The sequence below is a fragment of the Perognathus longimembris genome, chromosome 7 (genome assembly GCF_023159225.1).
Source record: "Perognathus longimembris pacificus isolate PPM17 chromosome 7, ASM2315922v1, whole genome shotgun sequence".
Lineage (NCBI taxonomy): Eukaryota > Metazoa > Chordata > Mammalia > Rodentia > Heteromyidae > Perognathus > Perognathus longimembris.
Genome location: NC_063167.1, coordinates 67,434,447 through 67,458,179, shown reverse-complemented (window position 1 = coordinate 67,458,179; position 23,733 = coordinate 67,434,447). Strand labels below are relative to the sequence as shown.

The window sequence follows — 23,733 nt, the reverse complement described above, 5'->3', positions numbered from 1 at the left end:
GGGAGTCAGAAAGAGCTCACTTTATAACAGTCACTCCTGTGGTATATAACCCAGAAATTCTTCAATTTGTGTATTACATAGCCCTCATGACTGGGTCACCCTCCTCAAGCTCTCATCTCTCAAATGGCATTCACATATGACTTTGAGAATTAAATTTCTCAAATTTAATATTTGGAGGACACATGTAAGTCATAGCATTGTCTTCCTGTCATTTTATGACCTCTGGGTTCAAGGTTCTTCATCTACAATTTTTTTCTCTGTTTGCAGTCTACTGAACTTTCATTTTGATGGTTGCATTTTATGTCTGCAGCATATCTTACACATGACAATCTCAAGAGACTTTTAAGTAGATCTTATTTATTTTATAATCTTCTACTGGCTCTCGTAAAATTTTGTCCTTCTGCTTGTTGAATTTACTGCATCTGACAAATTGTTTTCCTCAGATCTGTGATTGTCACCTCTTTTTGAGAATCTCTATTGTCTTCTACTTATAGGAACTTATCATCTTTCATTGTGGAAATGAGTAGAAAGTGCTTTTGGGCTCACAGTGCCAGGTTTTAACGTGTGAAGACTAATTTATAAAATTCACTTTCATGGATAGTCAGTGCTTCATCTTTGTTTAGCTTAGTCCATTTTAATTTCTGATTCATCTATAAAAACAAAGATAAAAGTCCTAGTTCATTAGAATGTTGTGAGAATTAAAAATGTCAATACACATAAAAGTACTCAAAACAGTATTTTGCATGTAGTAAGTAAGCAATAATCATTAAAGCTCATTTCTTCCCTTTCTTGTGTTTTTTTCTAACATTCTTTGCCTTTTCTTGCCCAGTCTTCCTGGTGATAAATTAATACTGTCTTTGATAAACTTTCAGAGGCCAGGCAGTAAATATTTTAGGCTTTTAGGACATATGGACTGCTATGCAAATCAGTTTACTTTCTATATCCTCAGATTTTATGTCCCATAGATTCAAAGAACTGTGTGGATTGAAAATATTCAGAAAAGAAAATTAATCTATACTGAACATGTATAAACTTTATTCTTGTCATAATTCCCTAGACAATGAAGTATATATACAGTGTAACAACTATTTATATAACTGTTAATTAACTTCACGTAACATTTACATTGTATACGAGGCAAGCACTCTTGCCATTAGGCCATATTCCTAGTCCCGTAACACTTACATTGTATTAGGTATAATACCTGTTGGGTAATGTAAATGTTAGTCAATCATGTAGAGATGAAAGTATATGGGAGAATGTACAGTTTTTATTTAAACTCTATGCTATTTCTAAAAGAGATGAGCATCTGTGGGTTTTGGTGTTCATGTGGGGACTAGAGGGTGGAACCAAGCAATCTCTGCATTATGTCTCATCAGTTTCTTTGTATATAGCCTTTGTTCAGTCTAGAAGATTGGGACTATTAAGAGTATGAAGGTGGGGATGTTGTTTTTAGCCTGTGTACAATGAGAATTTTTAAAGCCCTATAAGCAACTAATATCTCTGCTTTTTTAAAGTTCTTTTATAAAAATTTAATTTTATTTATTTTTTGATTATGTGGTATTGAGGAATTGAATCCAGGACCTCAGGCATGCCAGGCAAGCACTCTATTACTAAGTCACATTCCCAGCCCCAGCCCTCCCACCCCCCCCTTTTTGTCAGTCGTGGGGCTTGAACTCTGGGCCTAGGCACTGTCCCTGGGCTCTACAGCTCAACGCTAGCATTCTACCACTTGAGCCACAGAGCCACTTCCAGCCCTATATCTCAAAATACTGTTTTTATTAAGCAGTTTGAACAGAGAGGTTACAGTTCCATAAGTCAGGTTATAATTACAATGAATCTTAATCAGTGTCACTCCTTTGATCATTCTCTCCTTCTCATTCCTACCCTCAAGTTATAATTCTATTTTTATATAATGTACATTGAATATAAATGACAGCATTTTCTCACCTTTCCTTTCTCCGTGCATTCCCCCCAAAATGTTTTTTAATGAAATAATATTGATATGATTTTACTTTATCCAAAAATTTGAGAGCTGGGACCATGAGCTTAACTGGGATAGTGCATGCCGTGAATTAAAACATAGTACCACAAAAGGGGGGAAAAAGTTGTTTTTCATTATGATACACCATGAAGGGGTGGTTTCTTTTAGAAAGTTAAATCCTACAGTAATTTAGAATGCTGTATTCCTACCATGCTGTGGCAAACATGTCAGAGTTTTGTGTTCTTCTGTTTTCTTTTGCAGTACTAGGAATCCAATCCAGGGCTTTAGGCTTTGTGCTCTACCAACAAACTCTGGGGCTCCACTTGCCACTTTTGAAATATTCATGATATCTGTAAATGCTTAAAGATAACAAATGCTCTTCCACCAAAATCTGCTAGCCCCACTTACCACTTTTGAAATATTCATGATATCTGTAAATGTTTTTAAAGATAACAAACAATGTTGGTAAGAAAGTACCTTTGATAGTCCTTAATTGAAAGATTTGTTCCACAGTTTCTTAACACAACTTAATTTTATTTTAATGAATTTGTATTTTAAGTTCAATTCTGCCCGAAAAATGTTTGTTTTGCAAGTCTTTAGTTTATGTATTTTGTGTTATTTGCTTCAAATAGACAGTCAAGCTACTTTAGAAGTCGTTTTGCCAAAGGAAGGATGAAAGATTATTAAATCTTGGACCAGAATGTTAAGGATTCAAGATTGACTTAAAGCTTAAACATAGTGTAATGTTTATTCCTGTCCTCTGTATTTGTCAGGAAATTTTAACCAGAGTAAAAAGTTTCCTGGTGCTGTTTTGGGAGTACAGGGCATAAGAGATTTCCATAAAAAGGCATAGGATTTGCTTGGAAGACTGTAGTGGTTTTCTAACTTTGACACTAATGAATTAGAACTCCCTTTAGAAAGAAAATATTAATTCCAGTTATTCTTATTCAGAGTTTATATGTGTGTTTTTATTATATTGCAGCTTTTATTATATTGACAAACATGCTTATGTGATAACCCATGATATTTGTTAGGTATAAAGGAAATTTTGTTTATGGAATTTTAAAATGGCCTTGAAGCTTAAATATCTTGCCACTTTCGTTAAGGAACAGAGGCCAAATATTTTGTTGTTGAAGACTATCCCAAATAATTTGATCATCTCTAAGTTCTTTCCCTAATTTCTTGCTACCCTAGAAAAACTGTGGAGATATTAGGGGATATAAATGAATTTTGGTATCTTAGAATTACGTTTTAGAAGTTACACATTTTTTAACTACAGAGATGGTGAATTTACATACTGTTATAGCAACAGCAGTCCCCAGACTTAAGAGACCTAGAAAGAAGATTAAGAGTAGGATGAGAGGGACAAGGCAACAAACAGTACAAGAAATGTATCCAATGCCCAACGTATGATACTGTAACCTCTCTGTACATCAGTTTGATAATAAAAATTTGAGGAAAAAAAAAAGAGTCATCACAGCAAAAAAAAAAAAGAGTAGGATGATCTTCCTACATAAAATGTATGCATACTGTATTCAGCTGTCAATATTTTTATGTAAATGAGAAAACCACTAATGCAGATATGGTAGGCAATCAGATGTCTAGTGTCCAACACCTCTTGTTCCACCCCACTTTTTTTGCTTTTTTAAAGTATCTACTATGGTTTTAATAATGACCATCTTTCATAACCGTGACTTGTGAGCATATATGTATAGTTCATTTGTTTCTATTGCCCTTCCAGACTTTGTTTCTAGTAGGTGCTTTTTTGAAAGAAATTGCAGACTTAATTTCTCCAAGAAAGTATAGTCTCTCTTTCTAAACCTTCTCTTGTATTCCCTGCTTTAATAGGAGATCTATGTGCAATTTGTTTGCTCAAACTAGATAATTAGATATTATCCTTTACTGTTTGTCTTTCTAGTAACTTCTGGATAGTTACAGGGTCCTGCCAATCTTGCCTTGAGAAAAACACTACCTATTCTTTACCATAGAGCTACAGTAGAGTCATGTCATCTCCCACCTGAACTATTGCAGTGGCTTCTAAGAAGTGTCCTATTTGGTCTCTCCTTCCCTCTATTTTATGTACTGTTACCAATTATCTTTCCAAAATGTAAGAATAACCGTAGTAATTTTTCAAAACTGAACTCTCTCCCCTTTGCTTACTGAATAAAATGTGAACTAATGTGGCAGATGCCTTTACAAGCATTAGTCAGTCTCAGCACCCAGCTCTATCTTCCATAGCTTTTTTATAAACCCTGTGTTCCAACCACACTAACCCAAGTTGTGTCCTGTGTATGTGTGTATGCACGCACACTTGTGTGCGTATAATGCTTTTACTTTATTAAGCCATTTTCTCAGAATTGAAAGACTATAATGGGATCTCCTCTGTCCTTTCATCCCTCCCTAAACTATGTCTATGTACTAACTGTATTCATATCATACTTTATTATTTTGTTTTCCTCCCTAAATTTCATGAAGATAGGAAGCATATATTTTTTTAATTTTTATTTTTACTTCTATTTTTCTAACTCCAGACCTAGAAGATACTTCATAAATGTTTGATTTAGATTAGAATAATTATCCATGTCTGCTGTGTACATACTGATACTGTCAAAAATTCCCCACACGGGGCTGGGAATATGGCCTAGTGGCAAGAGTGCTTGCCTCATATACATGAGGCTCTGGGTTCGATTCCTCAGCACCACATATACAGAAAATGGCCAGAAGTGACGCTGTGGCTCAAGTGGCAGAGTGCTAGCCTTGAGCAAAAAAGAAGCCAGGGACAGTGCTGAGTTCACAGCCTAGGACTGGCCAAAAAAAAAAAAAAAATTCCCCACTGAATAGTCTTAAACCAATTTTGTTAAACAATATGTTAATAGTGTACATGTAATTAATTACTCATATTTTGTTTGTTTTTCCAGTCCTGGGGCTTGGATTCAGGGCCTGATCACTGTACCTGAGCTTCTTTTGCTCAAGGCTAGCATTCTACATGCCACAGCACTTCTTCTGGCCTTTTCTGTTTATTTGATGCTGAGGAATCGAACCCAGGGCTTCATGCATGCTAGACAAGCACTCTACCACTAAGCCACATTCCCAGCCCAGCACACATTTTTTTTTTGGACTCAGGGCCTGAGCACTGTCCCTGGCTTCTTCCCGCTCAAGGCTAGCACTCCGCCACTTGAGCCACAGCGCCGCTTCTGGCCGTTTTCTGTATATGTGGTGCTGGGGAATCGAACCTAGGGCCTCGTGTATCCGAGGCAGGCACTCTTGCCACTAGGCTATATCCCCAGCCCCCAGCACACATTTTTTAAACGTGCACTTTCGTTTGTTTTTTTGTTTTTTGTTTTTGTTTATTTTTGCCAGTCCTGGGGCTTGTACACTGTCCCTGGCTTCTTTTTGCTCAAGGCCAGTACTCTGCCACTTGAGCCACAGCGCCACTTCTGGCCTTTTCTGTATATGTGGTGCTGAGGAATCGAACCTAGGGCTTCATGTATACAAGGCAAGCACTCTTGCCACTAGGCCATATTCCCAGCCCTTTTTGTTTTGTTGTTTTGTTTTGTTTTTTTTGCCAGTTCTGGGCCTTGAACTCAGGGCCTGAGCACTGTCTCTGGCTTCCTTTTACTCATGGCTAGCACTCTGCCACTTGATTCATAGCGCCACTCTGGTCTTTTTTATATGTGTGGTGCTGAAGAATCAAACCTAGGGCTTCATGTATACAAGGCAAGCACTCTTGCCACTAGGCCATATTCCCAGCCCCACTTTTGTAAATTTTAATACATCGATATGCCTATGCAGTTACTTCTAAAAACAAGGTAAAGATTATTTCCTTCATCTAGAAAGTACTCTTGTGCATCTTTGTAGTCATCATCTCTAAACCACCTACACTGGCCTTCTGACATGGTAGCTTTGTTTTGTACTTCCTTTAAAGATATTTGCTCATGTCTGGCTCATTTTATCAAGCATGTTTTTCGAGATTCATTCATGTTCTCTTCATTCCTTTGTATTACTGAATAGTATTCCATTATCTGGATATATCATCATTTATCCATTCTTGGATACTTGGATTGTTGCTAGGTTTTTGCTGTTATGAACAAACATAAGAACTGAAGTGCTAAATTTGTTGAAAAGACAGAATTGCTTTTAGCCCTCTCAAATCTTGTTGGCTTCAAACAACACTAATTAGCCACAGGCTGATGGCCCATGCTGGTAATCCTAGTTTTTCAGGATGCTGAGATCTGAGGATTGTAGTTAGAAAGCCAGCCCAGGCAGGAAAGTCCATAAGACTCTTATCTCCAATTAATTATCAAGAAGCCAGAAGTAAAGCTGTTTCTCAGGTGGTAGAGTGTTAGCCTTGAGCAAAAGAGCACAAGGACAGTGCCCATGCCTTGAGTTCAAGCCCCAGGACCAGCACAAGAAAAAAAAATCCAGTAACTTATTGTTTTATTTACTGGCTTTTTACCTTACAGAGATGAGGAACACTTAGCCTGAGGGCTGTAGAGGTGCACAAAATCATTTGGTACGTGATGGCATAGACATACATGCTTTTCATGTCCTTATCAGCTGCCTGTACTGATAATTTTGTGTGGTCACAAATGATGTTTAAACATGCAAGTGGCTCTTTGCAGTAAAAATGTTCTCCATCCTTGTGACATGGAGATAAAAAATAAAGTTTATATTCCTTTTGTTGTTCTCTGTAAAAATTTGACCTTATAGAACATATTCTTGTTTTTTCTTCTATTTTTTTCTTTAATACTTTAGTACTTGCTAGGCAGGTACTATATACTTGAATTACAATCCTAGCCCTGTTTTGCTTTAGTTATTTTTGGGATGGGAAATCACGTTTATGCCTGGTAGCTAGACTGTGATCCTTTTATTTATATTTCCCATCTAGCTGTGATGACAGGTGCATGCTACCATGCCCAGCTTTTAGTTGTGATAGGCTGACCTCAAACCACAATCCTCCTAATCTGCCTACCCAGTAGTTGAGCTTACAGGTGTGATCAACTAGTACTTGGTTAGTATATTATTGTTTGTGTTGGTGTATGTGTGTGGGTAGACTTGTGTGTACACATGGGTGGTTTATATTCAGGACCTTGTATCATTTAGACAAGTAGTCTACCATTTTTGCCAGGTCCAGCATTGGACCACAGTTTTCTTACCCATGCCTCCTACGTAGCTGGTATACAAGGCATAAAACATCACACCAGTTTGTTAATTGAGATTGGATCTTACTGACATTTTTCTTCTAGTCCCTCTTCAAACTACTGTCCTCTTAATCTCTGCCTCCTGAGTAGATGGAATCATAGATTTGCTGTACCATGCCCACCTTAAAGTATATTACTAATACCTGCAAATACTGGTTAGCAATTTGTCTCCTGTTCATGATTAATAATTTCCAGAGTGAACTGTTTTGCATGGTTCAGCTAAAGTGATGGACAAAATTGTGTAGAATTACTAGATAATACTGTTTAGGTAAAACAATAAGCAAATATAATACAATGTATTTTATATTAAAGCTCATGAGTTCAAGATAATAATAGTTCAAGATAATAATAGTTTAAATTAAGACTTTTCAAAGAATTGAGTAAATCAGCCTGTCTGTTAATCAAATACTCTCAGAAGTAACTTGGACAGGCTAAGGATTCGCAGAGCTCTTCAACCAGTTTGGATGTCTGGCAATAGTCTTACAAGTCTATGTGAAAATACACATGATTTTTACAATATGGTCTCTAGTTCCTTTGGTAGTATCGAGGAAAAAAAGAAAAGCAAAACAAAATCCCATATTTGTTGTAATAGTGGTATATTCTTTTACTGTTCCTAGTATGCTAGTTAATTCTTTATTTTATTTTTAATTTTTTTTCAGAGTGTCAGAATTTAAACAAACCACACCATGCGTGAGTACAAGCTAGTGGTCCTCGGCTCAGGAGGCGTGGGGAAGTCTGCTCTGGTAAGTTAGCCACTAACTCATTAGCATATAATATGTAGAATTTTGATTTTTGTCTGCTTCCATGTTTCTGTCACTGAAAAGAAAATGTGTCACTTTTTTGTAAATGTAATATCTGATATATAGACACTTAAGTCATTCAGTAAACATCGATACTTTTATATCTGTGATATACTTATTCCTTTATTTATTGAATATTAGCCCCTTATCAAACATCAGTATTCATATTTCAAAGAGGAGCATGGTTGTTCTCATTTTTAAGGAATTTCACATTCTCATGGGGCAAGTGGTTATTAAAGATTCTAGTGCACTTTCCCCCTTCCTGCACCACAAATTTGCCTGGAATGAAAGTTACTTTTTATATTTATGGGGCTGATTTATTAAATAATTTTGAAACTTCTATTATGCCAGATTCCGGTGTCACAAAATAAAAGTAGTCACAGTCTCTCATGGCATTCACATGATAGCATGTAGGACACATACAATCAAAGAACTGCTTAGTTATAAATGTGAGGTGCTCTGAAAGAAAAATACAGACTGTTAAAAGAGAGCCTGTGATAAGTGGACCTAAGCTTTGAACAACGGAGAGAAAAGAAAGATTAGGATAGCTGAGACAAAGCAAGCTGAGTGAGGATTAGAAGGAAGTGAAAGAACAAAGTAGTAAGCACCACATCATGACAACCATATCAGAACATGAAAGCTATTTCTGATAACAATAAAAGCACATTGAGGGTAGAGTTCAGTGGGGTGGAAGTGGGAAAAATGAATATGTTTTAGTGAGTGCACTTTGACCATTTTGTGTAATTTAGAAGAGTGACGGGGAAAGTGGGAGGATTGGAAGCTAATGACCTAGATTACTGTTTCTGGAAGTAGGGCTCTGACAGTAAAGAAGATATATGAGGACCTGCAAAGAAGGAATAATTACATCGAACTTTGTGAGATAGTGAAGTAAATACATCAAGTAAACACATGGATCTTCAAGGTCAGAACTTAAAGGAGAGACTTACGATATTATTTTAGGTGCTACCAATATATTGATAGGACTTAATTTCATAATAATTACATCACAAATATACAATGTTTGAGAGTATCTATTTTTCAAATACATAAAACTTTCTTTCACTTTTTAAAAAACTAGCCTACTGCCAGGCAGTGGATGGCTCACACCCGTAATCCTAAACTACTCAGGAGGCTGAAGTCTGAGAATCAAAGTTGGAAGCCAGCCTAGGCAGGAAAGACCATGAGACTCTTAGCTCCAAGCAACCACCAAAAAGCTGGAAGTAGAGATGTGTCTCCAGTGGTAGAACACTAGCCTTCAGTACAAAAGCTGGAAGACAGAACCCAAGCTCTGAGCTCAAAAAAGCTGGCTTGCATTAGTTGTATAGGGAAATATTTCATTGTTACATTTTTGAACTTCTTTACCATGTGTTCCACTCACTCTCATCCCTCTGTCACTCTCCCTTCCCTGTTCCCAAAACCATTTCATGAAGTTACATTGTTCTAATTTTGTAGTTGCAAACTTTATTTCTACTCTACTCAAACAAACTTCTTTCATACTGCTTTTACCCCAATTCACTCCAGTCTCCCAACAGAGCCTATTTTACCCCACAGCCCATCTTCCAATTAATCAACAGCTTTCCTTGAAGTTCTTAATGTTGTTTTCCTAGATACTTGCAGTGTAGCACCAAGTTATTCACACTTTTTCCTTCTTCTTAATAATCCCTTAGTTAAATTCATGTTATATGTTTTTATATTTGTAATACATAATTATGAGTGTATGCATATACATTTCTAAGAGTATATATATGTGTATGTATATGTGTGTATATATGTATCTTTTACATCTAGCTTCCACATATTAGTCAAAGTGTACAATGTTTGTTTTTTATTTTCATTTTCTTGTTTGTTTGGTTTTTTTTTTTTTTTTTTTTTTTTTTGGCCAGTCCTGGGCCTTGGACTCAGGGCCTGAGCACTGTCCCTGGCTTCTTCCCGCTCAAGGCTAGCACTCTGCCACTTGAGCCACAGCGCTACTTCCAACTTTTTTCTATATATATGTGGTGCTGAGGAATCGAACCCAGGGCTTCATGTATACGAGGCAAGCACTTTACCACTAGGCCATATTCTCAGCCCTTTTATTTTCATTTTCCTATGCTTGACGTGTCTTGCTCCTTCATTGCATATACAATATCATGTCCTCCTTTACATCCATTTTTATGTAAATGATATTATTTTCATTTTTTTTGTGACTGTACTGTATGTTCACCACATTTTCTTCATCCATTCAGCAGCTATAGGTACCTCAGCTGATTTGGCCATTTGGACAGTGCTGCAGTTAGCATAAATACTTGGTGACTTTCTAGTACTATTTTGATTTACTGTCCTTCAGCTATATGCCCAATAACGGTATAGTAGGGTCATAAGTTTAGAAGTTCAGTTTCAGTCTCATATAGGTGAATACTGTTTTCCTAGCACCATTTATTGAAGAGGCTCTTTTTTCCCTTTGTGTATTTTTTGTTCTTTTGTCAAAAACTAGCTGGCTGTAGAATTGTGTTTTAATCTTGGTTCTTTCTATGAATAAATACTGTTCCATGGGCCTACTGCCAAAAGCAATGTACAGATTTAATACATTACCATCAAAATTCCAGTATCATTATAAACAGAATTACAGAAATTAATTTAAAAATTCATACGGAAGCATAAAAGACTCCAAACAGAAAAAGCAGTTCAGAGTAAAAAGAGCACTGTTGAAGGTATTAAAAATACCAGACTTTTGAACAATCCTCTGTTCTAATGAGCTTTCCATTGTAAGTTATTTATCTCCTCTTTCTTGTAGCTTTCAATATTCTTTATTCTGCATATTCAGTGTTTTTACTATAATGTGTCTCGGGGTGTTTCTTTGATTATGGAGTTCTGTAAGCTGCTATCAAACTGATAACACTGGAGTTTGGGGAAGTTTTATGCTATTATTTTGTTGAGTAGGTTTTGATGCCTTTAGTTTTTATTTCTTCTGCCTTGTCTATCCCCATAATTTATGGATATGACCTGGTAGCATCCAAGAGATTTTGTAAGTCCTTTTTACTATGTTTCTCTGCTTTATCCTCACTCTCTGATACCCTGTTTTCAACTTCCTCTGTTCTCTTACCTAAGCTTTTGATTATGTTTTTTCTTTCTCTTCACTCTTATGTAAGTCTGCCATTGTGGCATTACTGGTTTTTACTGGAGCCTTGTTTATTCATAAATTTTATGGTCTTTCATTGGGACTTAAGCATCTACTAGGTCTGGGATTTGCAGGGATTTGGATTCTCCGTATACTTTCACTTTGTGGCTTCTTGTCACTTTTTTAAGACAGAGTGATGGCTGAATTGATGTCTAGATTGGGAGGGTGGGTTTCTGTTTTCAAATAATGAGTTTCAGAGCTCAAGACACTGGAACTCCTCCGCTTGAGGTGAGGATGCTTGGCTCCAGAGGCTTTTACAAGTGGTAAATCACAATCTGTGTCTGTGTTAATTTCTAATGACAAGTTTCTGGTACTGCTCTGATCTTTTCATACGAACGTAGAACTTAAGGTATACTACTAGAATAACACTACATATTTGGATTGCAGCTTGAGGCCAGCCTGGACAGGAAAGTCTGTATGAGACTCTTGTCTGCAGTTAACCAACAAAAAGCCAGACATGAAGCTGTGGACCAAGTAGTGAGCAGAATTACTCAGGATCAGTGCCTGAGTTAAAGCCCCAGGTTATGCACACACACAGGAACTCATCATAGAAGAACGCTTACACTGTGCTTAAATACACAGAATATATCTACTTGACTTCTTAGAAATTAAATATGAGAGAGGAAAGAAACATAGAGGTTAATGGGCCTGAGTTCATTTTTAAGGGCATAATAAAGGATTAAACATAGTGACTCACTAAAGTATATGATTATTTTTCCTTTCATTGTGTCAAGAATTTTCACCTTTTTATTTTTATTTTTTTAAAAAGCAATTTTCAGTGTCACATAACCCTTAAGCTTTGGTGTTACTAAGTAAGGATTACTTGAACACAAGCACTGTAATGCTTCAACAGTTGCTACAAAATGACTAATAGCTAGGGATAGTGTATACAGCAAGGATACACTGGACAAAAAGGATGATTCATGTCTTGTGTGGAAAAGAGCCAGATGGGAGAAAAATGAAGGAGGAGGTAACAAGTTTGATAAGAAATGTACTCACTGCTTTACATATGAAACTGTAACCCTTCTGTACATTACTTTGAAAATAAATAATTTTTTAAATAAAAGAGCTCGCTGGCATGAGATTTTATCATGGTACTCAGAATGGAATGAAGTGTAAAACTTAGGAATTATTTCTAGAATTTTCCATTTAATATTTTTGGATTATAGTGGACTAAATACATGAAACTTATGGAAAACTTCAAACCTTTTTTTTTGTTGTTGTTCATTGGCTGGCATTCTACAATATGAGCTGCACTTGCAGTCCCTCTTTATTTCTTCTTTTGGTAGCCAGGATAAAGTTACTATAAATAGAGAGCTAAAATAATAATAATTATTATTTAACAGTGTAGTGTTTACCAGAAGTTTAATGTAATTTCTGTTTATATAATCTTTACAACTTTGTGAGGTTAGACAAGATTCAAGGTTTGGTTTTTTTTTTCAAATCTTTAACTTATCTCTCTTTCTCTCTTTCATTTTGTTTATTTTCCTCCCAGACAGTTCAATTTGTTCAGGGAATTTTCGTTGAAAAATATGACCCGACGATAGAAGATTCCTATAGAAAGGTAAAATATAAACTATGATGAATCCTTAAATCGTGTGTGTGTGTGTGTGTGTGTGTGTGTGTGTGTGTGTGTGTGTGTGTGTAACCTGGGGCTTCAACTCAGAGGTGTGGGCACTGCTCCTGAGTAATTCTGCTCAAGGCTAGTGCTCACTACTTGGTCCACAGCTCTACAGCTTTAAAACTTAATGCATAGAATTACTTCTTAAATTTTCTTTTTTTTTTTTTTTTGCCAGTCCTGAGGCTTGAACTCAGGACCTGGGCACTGCCCCTGAACTTCTTTTGCTCAAGGCTAGCACTTTACCACTTGAACCACAGCACCACTTCTGACCTTTTCTATGTATATGGTACTAAGGAATCAAACCCAGGGCTTCATGCATGTGAGGCAAGCACTCTGCCATTAAGCCACATTCCCAACCCCTCTTAAAAATATTTTAAGAAAACCAGGCGCCAGTGGCTCATGCCTATAATCCTATCTACTTAGGATGCTGAGATCTGAGGATTGCAGTTCAAAGCCAGCCCAGGCAATAACATCCATGACACTCTTATCTCCAGTCAGCTACCAAAAAAGCTGGAAGTGAAGCTGTGGCTCAAGTGGTAAAAGGCTAGCCTTTAGCCAAAGAAGTTCAGGGACAGGGGACAGGCTCAACTGTATGTATGTATATATGTTTGTTTATTTATGGTTTTATATATATGCCAGCCATATATATAAATAAATTTAAAATACATATATATGTATGTATGTATCTATTGGGGGGGGGGAGGGCAGTCCTGGGGCTTAAACTCAGGGCCTGAGCACTATCTCTGGCTTCTTTTTGCTCAAGGCTAGCACTCTACCACTTGAGCCACAGCACCACTTCTGCCTTTTTCTATATATGTGGTGCTGAGGAATTGAACCCAGGGCTTCATATATACAAGGCAAGTACCCTACCACTAGGTTTTGTATCTAATTTTAGAAGTTTCACAGGCCACTGCTTAGGTATATAGAGCTCTGTGTTCTATTGATTATTTGTTCTTTAATGGGTACATTTTTAAAAGTATATATTAATTTTTTTTTCTTGTCAGTCCTGGGACCTTCCCATCAGTTTTGCAGTGAACCTAGACTAGATGTTTCTTCATTATTTTGCTTTACAAGTACATTTGGAGGGCTGGAGATATGGCCTAGTGGCAAGAGTGCTCGCCTCATATACAGGAGGTCCTAGCTTCAATTCCCCAGCACCACATATACAGAAAATGGCCAGAAGTGGCGCTGTGGCTCAAGTGGCAGAATGCTAGCCTTGAGCAAAAACAAGCCAGGGGGCTGGGAATATGGCCTAGTGGCAAGAGTGCTTGCCTCATATACATGAAGCCCTGGGTTCAATTCCCCAGCACCACATATATAGAAAATGGCCAGAAGTGTCGCTGTGGCTTAAGTGGCAGAGTTCTAGCCTTGAGCAAAAGGAAGCCAGGGACAGTGCTCAGGCCCTGAGTCCAAGGCCCAGGACTGGCAAAAAAAAAAAAAAAAAAAAAAGCCAGGGACAGTGCTCAGGCCCTGAGTCCAAAGCCCAGGACTGGCCAAAAAAAAAAAAAAAAACCCCAAACAAACAAGTACATTTGGAAAGTAGGGCACTATAAAAGACTAGCAGTCAACATTTTCCCACTACTTCCCCCAACAAAAAAAGGTCTACCTTTCAACTGATAGGAAGGGATTACATTGTTAAATAATCTGCCTCTAGAATTATCTTCAGAAGTGTAACTTTCATTAAGTTCAAGATATGAGCTGGAGCTGGGAATATGGCCTAGTGGCAAGAGTGCTTGTCTCCTACACATGAAGCTCTCGGTTCGATTCCCCAGCACCACATATATGGAAAAACGGCCAGAAGGGGCCCTGTGGCTCAGATAGCAGAGTGCTAGCCTTGAGCGGGAAGAAGCCAGGGACAGTGCTCAGGCCCTGAGTCCAAGGCCCAGGACTGGCCAAAAAAAAAAAAGATATGAGCTGGAGGCATGGCTCAAGTGGTAGAGCCCTTGACTATTTTAAAGTCGTAAGTTCAAACTCCAGTACCTAAATCAACCAGAGCAGGTTTGCTATTCAAAATGGAAATATAGTTGTGCTCTAGATACATGTGAAACTACAGATCTAGTTCATTATTTCCTGAACATCCTCAATGACAGTTTTGCAGATTGCATTACTTGCCCCACATCTGGTGGTTTGATGAGTTCATAACACCACCAGGTGCTTATCAGCCTCTCTCTGACAGGAAGGCAGAGTTGTAACAATTTGAAGGTTAAAACATTTACTTTTAGAAGACAGTGTTATTTTACTGAAATTTCTTCATAATAAATTAATAATCAAATCTTTAGACACAAAGCAAGATCTTTTTATAGAACGTCGAAGGACCAACTTTTCTTCATTTCTTCTTTATTAAGTTTCCCACATAGTTGATAATTAATATTCTTTACGCCAGCCTTCTCTTCTTTTATAAAACAGTGGGAAAATGGAATTCATTGTATTCAAGTTCACCTTTTACACAGTTTTTCTAAAGTCTTGAGGAATGTGGAAGTATAGTGTTACTTACTTTAATGTTTCTGTGTTTACCAGATGTAATAATTTTAGAAAATATTTTACTAAAATTTTTGAATTAGTAAAACTTCCAATATATAATAAATGGGCAAAATTTCTTTTCCCTAAAAATTTTTGTATGCACTTTAAGCCACTTAATACTTTGAACTTTGTTTTCTGTATAACTAATAGAAATACAGTAAACTCTTGGTGTACATGGGTACATGGTTCCAAAGAGACCTCTAATAAATACCACACATGTTTAAGATGCATAGAATTTAGAACTGCACTGTGGTTGCTTAATACATCTTTCTCCAATTTCTGCTAAACACATTGCTCTTCTTTTTGTTGTAGGTATTAGATTTTGAACTGCAAAGTGCTCTGCCACTGGAGCCACATCTCTAACTCATTATTTGCTTTAGAGGAAGCAGATTTTCTCAAAATTAAGGGCAGAGAGACCACAGATCACACAGTGATTTAAACTCAATTGATGTGATGAAGAGCTTCTCCACATCAATTGAGCTGTGTAATGAGTGCCTCAGAATTTAAGATTTTTCATTTTGAAGAACTTTTTTCTTAAGGATTTTTTTTTTCAGTTGTGGGCCTTGAACTCAGGGCCTGGGTGCTGTCCCTGAAAAACTTTTGATTAGAAAAAAATAATTTTACTACACTTAGTCAGAACTGTGTGTAATGAACTCACAAATAAGATGGGATAATGTATCATACTGTATTTTCTTTTGTTAGAACCATATCTGTTTTCAGTTTTTCTTAAATTCTAAAATACGATAATTTCTCTTCTAATAAGAATAAATAGGAGAATATCTACATTCAACATTATCCCTCCTGGCTTCTGTAATATTTAGGAAAATGTACTTGAAGACCCTTGTTATTTATTGAAGTATCAAGTTTAATCTTCATTAACACAGCAAGCTTTCAGCTGAAGAAATTTTCATGGTTGTTTTGGGTGAAGACAAGGAAGGAAAACAATGCCATGTTGGTGTTAATTTCTTGTTTTGTTTTTTTACCCCCTCAGCAAGTTGAAGTAGATTGCCAACAGTGCATGCTGGAAATCCTGGATACAGCAGGGACAGTAAGATATTTTGTCTCATTTTTTAATAGGTTTTAACTTGTAAGCAGGTTTGATCATTTGAATAATTCTTTGTAATACTTACCAATATTGTTTTAAAAATTACTTTCATGTAGGGCTTCTTAAATTTACCAGGCATATTTAAATGTTCTAAATGAGTAATTAATGCCCATGTGTCATGATTCAATTGTATACTCAGTTTTCCTTCAGAATCTGTATTTTGGTTTTCTTCTCCTTGTATTGAGTTAAGTAATGTACTGAAGGAGCCTAAGACAAAAGTTATTTTAAATTCAGAATTTTAAGATAAGTATTTCTCTCTTTGGGCCTAATTCACTCAGTAGTTAACTGATTCAGTGAGTCCAGCCTCCTATAGATGTTTCCTCACAGGGTCAAGCATTTCCTATTCCCATTTGCCTGCAATACTTTTCCTCCACATACCCACAGAGCTTACCTTCTCACCTTTCTTACTACATTCCTCTTTAAAAAATATTAATTTCTGCCCTCAAAAGAAACTTGCCGTCCTCTTCCGCTTTAGTTTTCTCTGTAACATTTATTATCACCTGACATACATTATGCTTTTATTTTTGTCGGTCTTGTACAAATCTAGAAACTTTAGCTTCTCACGTTTACCAGCATATCATTAGTGCTGCAACAGTATCTGGATAGTAGAGTCCCCTCTGTGAATAATCTCCAAGTGACTGAATCTGGCAGAATGTCCTTAGAAAATAACGTTGGGATTCTCAGTAGGAGATAATACCAACCACGGGGCAAGGGAGACATAGCTGTTCTTAGATTAGATTTTTCAAACTCAGATTGGCTATAGGTATTTACTCTGATAATAAGTAGCTGAGACCATGATATCAAGAGAATGTAGTAAGAGTAGTAGACCTAGAATTTCCAGCAGCTTATATATGAAAAATCCAGAGAAACACGTTTTTACATTTTTCCCAGACAATGCCCTGGTAGCATCATAGAAAGTTCATCTATAGTTCTAGGCACACCAAAGGCCAGAATTTGAGGTTAGGAAGATGGTTAAAGGGTAGCATAGCTGTTCTTGGAATACAAGTTGAGTCCCTCGACCAGGGAGAAAGAATTAGAAACATTTCAAGTGTAGCAGACAAAATACAGGTAGTGAAGGTGAAAGTGAACAAACCAAAAAAGAAAAATGCCTCACTAAGCTTTTTGGTCTTAAATTTTATACTTAATGCTTCCAAAGATGAGAAGATTGAATATGTGTAATTAAAAAGAACCAAGACACATGTGTTTTTAATATTTTACTATATGTGCCTTGTTAATACTACATATAACATTCAATTTATTGCATATTAATGTCTATATGTTTTAACAATAGTTACATTATCATTGTCATCAAGTAAGAGTTGGGTTTAAAATCAAAACAGAAGTCATTTTAATGCAGTATGACTATATATAGCACAGTGACTAAATGTTAACAATTAGTGAATCTAATTGGAGGAGATGATAGTTGTTTAATTCTCATATCTTATCCAAAGGTTTGAAATGAGAGGATAAAAATACATGAACGAACTCTTATAAAGAGTATTGTAGTATGCCTGAGAGTGAAGCTCTGTTGCAAAATCTTTACCTAGCATGTATAAGGGGTGAATTTGATCCTCAACATATAATAATAATAGTCAGGATAGTTAAATTTTCCAGGAGAGATATTTGAGACTGTCTATGCTGGATGAGTCAAAAAGTTTCTGTGTGGCAGCACTTAAGTTATAAATCATCCAAGAAAGCAATTAGGATCTGTACATAAAAAAAACAGTTACATTGAGATCAATATGCAAAAGTAAATTGAGATATGTCTGTATTCCTTCTAATTCTAGTTTGTTATCACGGTTTCTAGTCACCCAAATGTAAACATGAACATTCACTTGAAAGTTTCTAAAAATTACCTTTATTAATGTCTTACATTTTTCTGATTGTATGTTTAAAAAAAGGTATAGAACCTCACTTGTGATTATTCTGTTGAAAATTATTCCAGTATACATTCAAAATGTATATATTTATAATTGCCTCTTTTTTTATTATAGGAGCAATTTACAGCAATGAGAGATTTGTATATGAAGAATGGCCAAGGGTTTGCACTAGTATATTCTATTACAGCTCAGTCCACATTTAATGACTTACAGGACTTAAGGGAACAGATTTTACGAGTTAAAGACACAGAAGATGTAAGTATTTCTTCCTCTCTCCAAGACATAATGCCCTCTCTCTGTGGCCCAATTTTAAAAAAGGTCTGCTTTTCTATCGATAGAGGATATGGAAGAAGGTATCTCCTAGATTCCCAAAAGAACTTATGTGACAAATGTATTTTAACTTTCAAAATTAACTTACAAATTATATGCTGAGATGTTTAGAAAATGAAGACACAGAGTACTACTCATTGTGGGTAAAAAATATGGCAGACAAAGAACAAGAATCTTTATTTGCAGAAGTAGGACTCTAGTTAAGCTATGTTACACTGGAGACAGTATTCAAAGAATTTAGGAACCATGATGTTACACTGTTATTTTTAAAATTCTATTGGTTTAGCATTCACTTACATGCAGTTTTTTTTTTCCTTTCCATTATGTTAAAGATTTTTATTAACTGGATTAGGTTTTTTTTTTTGTTTTTTTTTTTTTTTTGGCCATCCTGGGCCTTGGACTCAGGGCCCGAGCACCTTCCCTGGCTTCTTCCCGCTCAAGGCTAACACTCTGCCACTTGAGCCACAGCGCCGCTTCTGGCCGTTTTCTGTATATGTGGTGCTGGGGAATCGAACCTAGGGCCTCGTGTATCCGAGGCAGGCACTCTTGCCACTAGGCTATATCCCCAGCCCTTGTTTTGTTTTTTTGCTTTAGAAGTCTTGCCATTTTTTGTTGTGGTTCCAGTATTGGAACTTACACTTAGGGCAGGGGAGCTGTGTTTCATTCAAGACTAGAGTTCTAGCACTTGAGTCATACCTCCACTTCAGCTCTGTGCTGCTTAATTAGAGATAAGCATCTCCGCGACTGGGCTGGCATCTAATCAAAATCCTCAGATCTCAGCCTCTTGAGTAGCTAGGATTACAGGCATGAGCCACTGACACTTATCTTGGTTTGCTTTTGTGAAACAGGATATTGCTTTGTAGCCCAGGTTGGCATCAGCCTCTCCATTCTCTTGCCACTACCTCCCAAGTGAAGGGATTACAGATGCATGACAGCCTTAGAAATCTTATTTGATAATTGCATTTAGTAATGATCTGTATTTTTTCCTCACCTTTGTAGAAATAAAATGTATATGTTATACTACCTTTGAGGCTTTTCAGTTGTATAAATTAGTATGTAAATTTTCAGTTTCACTTACCTGTTTTTGTATGTTCTCTCTAATTATTAAGGGGAGCATGACTATCTGTTTCTGAGTTTAACCTTAATAGCATTATATATAGGAAGAATTTGTACCATATGACTCAAGACTACCCATAACCTAATGAATAGTTTTCTTCTTTCTCATGACTAATTTTTCCAAGAGAATTCTGTTTGTTTAGGCAATTATACTCTGATCACTGAGCCCTGATAATGCTAATCCCTCTACCCCGTGTAATAAAGGAAAAAGTTAGGCTGGTGCTAGTGATGCCAGCCTATAATCTGAGTTACTCAGGAGCTGAAATCTAAGGATCACAGTTTAAAACCAGCCTAGGCAGGAAAGTACATGAGACTCTTATTTCCAGTTAACCACCAAAAGCTGGAAACGGAGCTGTGGTCTAAATGGTAGAACACTGGCATTGAGCAGAAACGCTCAATAGACAGTGCCCAGGCCCTGAGTTCAAGCCCTAGGATAAGCACTGAACAAACAAACAAATAAGCAAATAAATGGAAAACATTGTTGTAGAATGTCTGCCATCTCTTAAATTCTTTTTTTTTTATATTGTCCATCATCTCCCAAACAAAATACTTTGTTCTCCAAACACAGTTTCTTAGCTACCTGTTTTATAGGAAGTCAGGAGTATATAGCCAAGATACAGCCAAGCACTTGTTATATGGACGAAAAGGAAAAAATATAGCTGTTCTGTGGCTTCATTTTTATTTTTAATCTTCTTTTACTATCTCACCTAAATAATTTTGTTTTATTTTATTTTTTGCCAGTCCTGGGGACTGGACTCAGGACCTGAACACTGTCTCTGGCTTCTTTTTGCTCTAAGCTGGCACTCTACCACTTGAGCCGCAGTGCTACTTGAGCTTTTTCTGTTTATGTGGTGCTGAGGAATCGAACCCAGGGCTTCATGCATGCGAGGCAAGCACTCTACCACTAAGCCATATTCCCAGCCCTCACCTAAATAATTTTAAAATTTAGATGTCACCTGTAGAAGTAGAGCTAATACTATGTTGGTCTTGTTCCTTGAGGTGTTTATTACACCTGTGAGAAGTCCTCCTGAGTACATTCTTCTTTACATTGTAGGAGATTCCTTTTCTTTCAGATCTTTCTACTTGGAATCTACTGGCTATTTGTAGTAGTCCATCTGAGAAATTTAGGATTATGTTCTTAAACTAACTCGGCGTATGAATCTGGTAGGATCTCTTTCATATTGGGTTTTTTTTTCATATTTTCTCTAACTCCACACCCAGACATTCCTTGTTTTCTAAGTGTTGGTAAAGCTTATAGTGTGACTAATACATTTCAGTTGGTAATAGTAATTCTCTTTATTAAGATGAGGCTAAGTAATTGAGTATATTATAGTTCATTTTATGTGTTTTTTTTCCTCTTCTTCCCACAGGTCCCAATGATTTTGGTTGGCAATAAATGTGATCTGGAAGATGAACGAGTAGTTGGCAAAGAACAGGGCCAAAATTTAGCAAGACAGTGGTGTAACTGTGCCTTTTTAGAATCTTCTGCAAAGTCAAAGATCAATGTTAATGAGGTAACCTACAACTGCTGGGGACACAATTTTGGTTTCCTTTGAATTAACAGCAGAATTTTTAAGAAAACACTTGTAACAGTTATTCAGATGTATATAAATAGGTTGTAAAATCAAGTACAAAAATACAAAAATCAAAATTGCTATTAAAATAAACCTTTGTTGTGTAAGAGGAAGTTAGTATCTTCTTGAACATCACAGAATTCGGTATTCTCAGTCATGTCTCACTTTTGCTGTTGCATGCTGGAAAGTTTAGTTAAAACTCAGTCCCTTAAGGTTGATAAGCCAGGTATGCAGGGTTTGTTTTTTCTTTAGCTCTAAATCAAGCACTCCTCTGTCTTGAGAACCTGACTGAAGAGCTTACATAAGTCTCATATCTATATGTAAAAGGTCAGTAGTTTACTGATCCTTAAAAACTTAGTACAATTCCTAATTGCCCCACCCAATCCAACAAAAACCTGAGATTTCTTGGCTTTTATAAACTTTATCAGAAGCCTTTAAAACAACAATAATAACAACAACAGAGTGAGCTTTTCTCCCCCTTTTCCTTTTCTATGTGCTTGCCATTTGTATTGTGACAAGTACCTGGAATTTAGGTCACAGATTTAGAGTAAGTACATTAGGTGTTCAGAGGCCTGTCGTTTTGCTTGGGGTTTCTCTCTGACCTCTGATTCTATAAGTCACCTTATCTTGACTGATACGTACTTATAAAGTATTAATCTTCTATCTCTCCCTTAAAATGTGTAAACTAGTTTAAACATCTGGCAGAAAATAATGCCAAAACTTTGGTTTTTTTAGATGAAGTCATTTTTAGCAAGTACATAAAAACAAGAAATCCATAAATTACATTTATTTAGTAAATATTTATTGAGTACCTTCTGCATCTGGCCCCTTTTTAGGTGCCCTGGTAACATTCCGCTAGACATTATTCCCTCTCCTCAGTTTACATCTCATTGGAGGAACTAGTCCTGCTGACATCTTCTGCAACAGTTATTTCCTATTTCGGTTTCAAGTAAATGAAAGGAAACATATTCATCCACTTTTAACTTTTTCTATTGAAGAATTCCTTTCCCAAAGGTTATTTTGAAAAATGTGACTATTATGTTAGTAGGTTTTTAATTAGTGGATGCACTTGACTAATAGAACAGTGGTGCTCAATCACTTTCTGTAGGATGATTGGCCTTAGGGATCTAGCTCTGTACTGTTTCTGTCCTTGCCACCAAGTTCATTTGGTCAGCAAGTTATAACTTGAGACAGAGCTCAGTGGAGAGGAACTGTTCCTTGTCTTTATCATTACATGTTTATGGGAACCTATGAAACCTCCTGTGGGTTGCAGTTTCCAGTGTAGCAGATGACTTCTTAGCAGCAGTCTTGTTACTGTCCACCTTTGGTAAGAGGGTTATAACAACATGAAATGGCATTGGCCATTTTAAGAACTTTAACTTTTTTGGAGCCAGATGCCAGTGGCTCACACTTTTAATCCTAGGTACTCAGAAGGCTGGGCTCTGAGAAATGCGTTTCAGAGCCAGATGGGGCAGACAAATCCAAGAGACTCTTATCTCCAATTAGTTAGCAGAAAGCCAGAAGTGGAGGCATGGCTTAAGTGGTAGAGCACCATCCATGAGTAAAAAAGCTGAGTAGGAACATGAGGCCCCGAGTTCAAGCCCACACACACACACACACACTCCTTACTTTTTTTCTTTTTTTTAATTGTCAAAGTGTGATACAGATTCATATGAAAGGCAGTGAGTACATTTCTTATTCTACTTGTTACCTCCTCTCTCATTTCCTCCCCCCTCCCCCTTCCCTTCTCCCCCAAGAATTGTGCAGTTGGTTTACACCAAATGGTTCTTACTTTTTTGAGAAACGTTTATTTCATGCTAACAGTTCTTGAGTGTAATTTGAAGGGTTTTTTGTTTGTTTGTTTTGCTGCTGTTATAGTTGTTTTAAATCCTATGGCCTAATAATCTAGCTACATTGTTTGTTTGATAGCAATTGCTCAGAGAGCTTAAACTGGCTTGCTTGTAAATGTTTATGTGCTTTGCAAATGCTCAAAGATAGTGGGAAAATTCTTTCAGTCTTATGTTCTCAACTTTGGATTCACCTTTCAGCCTCAAATTGGAAAATAGACAAGGACACACTACTTGTCCAGAGTCCTCTAATTCTCTGATTATATTTTTTCTTTAATTCTTATACATGATTTGCTATGTTTTACAAGTAGCATATAGCTGTACAAGAATCACATCCATCTTACTCAATAATTAATTGTTCTTTACTGAGGCTGGAATAATAATTGGAATCAAGACATCCCGAATTAGGAATGGGAGAGGGATTGAGAAACTCTATTCTGTGTTCCCTTTAGATTTTTCTATAGTTCAGAGAGATGAGGAAGAACCTAGGCTGGGGACTTTCAGCATTTCTAACCAAATATTATAGTTCGAACTTGCCCTCATCAGTGAACCATCTGCTGCTGTGAGGTAGGCAATGTTTTCCAAAGAAATAATTTAG

At 36.6% G+C, this 23,733-nt stretch overlaps 1 protein-coding gene across 4 annotated transcripts in view; it reads left to right on the top strand.

Annotated features, from left to right (window-relative positions):
- Rap1a (RAP1A, member of RAS oncogene family) overlaps nt 1-23,733 on the top strand; it is a 72,442-nt gene that overhangs the window by 41,794 nt on the left and 6,915 nt on the right. Inside the window, exons 1-6 of one of the 4 annotated variants that reach the window (XM_048351747.1) lie at nt 2,307-2,350; nt 7,845-7,928; nt 12,638-12,706; nt 16,275-16,331; nt 18,383-18,523; nt 21,085-21,228. In XM_048351747.1, coding sequence (XP_048207704.1) covers nt 7,872-7,928; nt 12,638-12,706; nt 16,275-16,331; nt 18,383-18,523; nt 21,085-21,228 — 468 coding nt within the window. In that variant the 5' untranslated portion in view covers nt 2,307-2,350; nt 7,845-7,871. Of the gene's footprint in view, nt 1-2,306; nt 2,351-2,412; nt 2,434-7,844; nt 7,929-12,637; nt 12,707-16,274; nt 16,332-18,382; nt 18,524-21,084; nt 21,229-23,733 lie in introns of those variants that run through there. The other 3 variants (XM_048351749.1, XM_048351748.1, XM_048351750.1) reach the window with 3 other exon arrangements.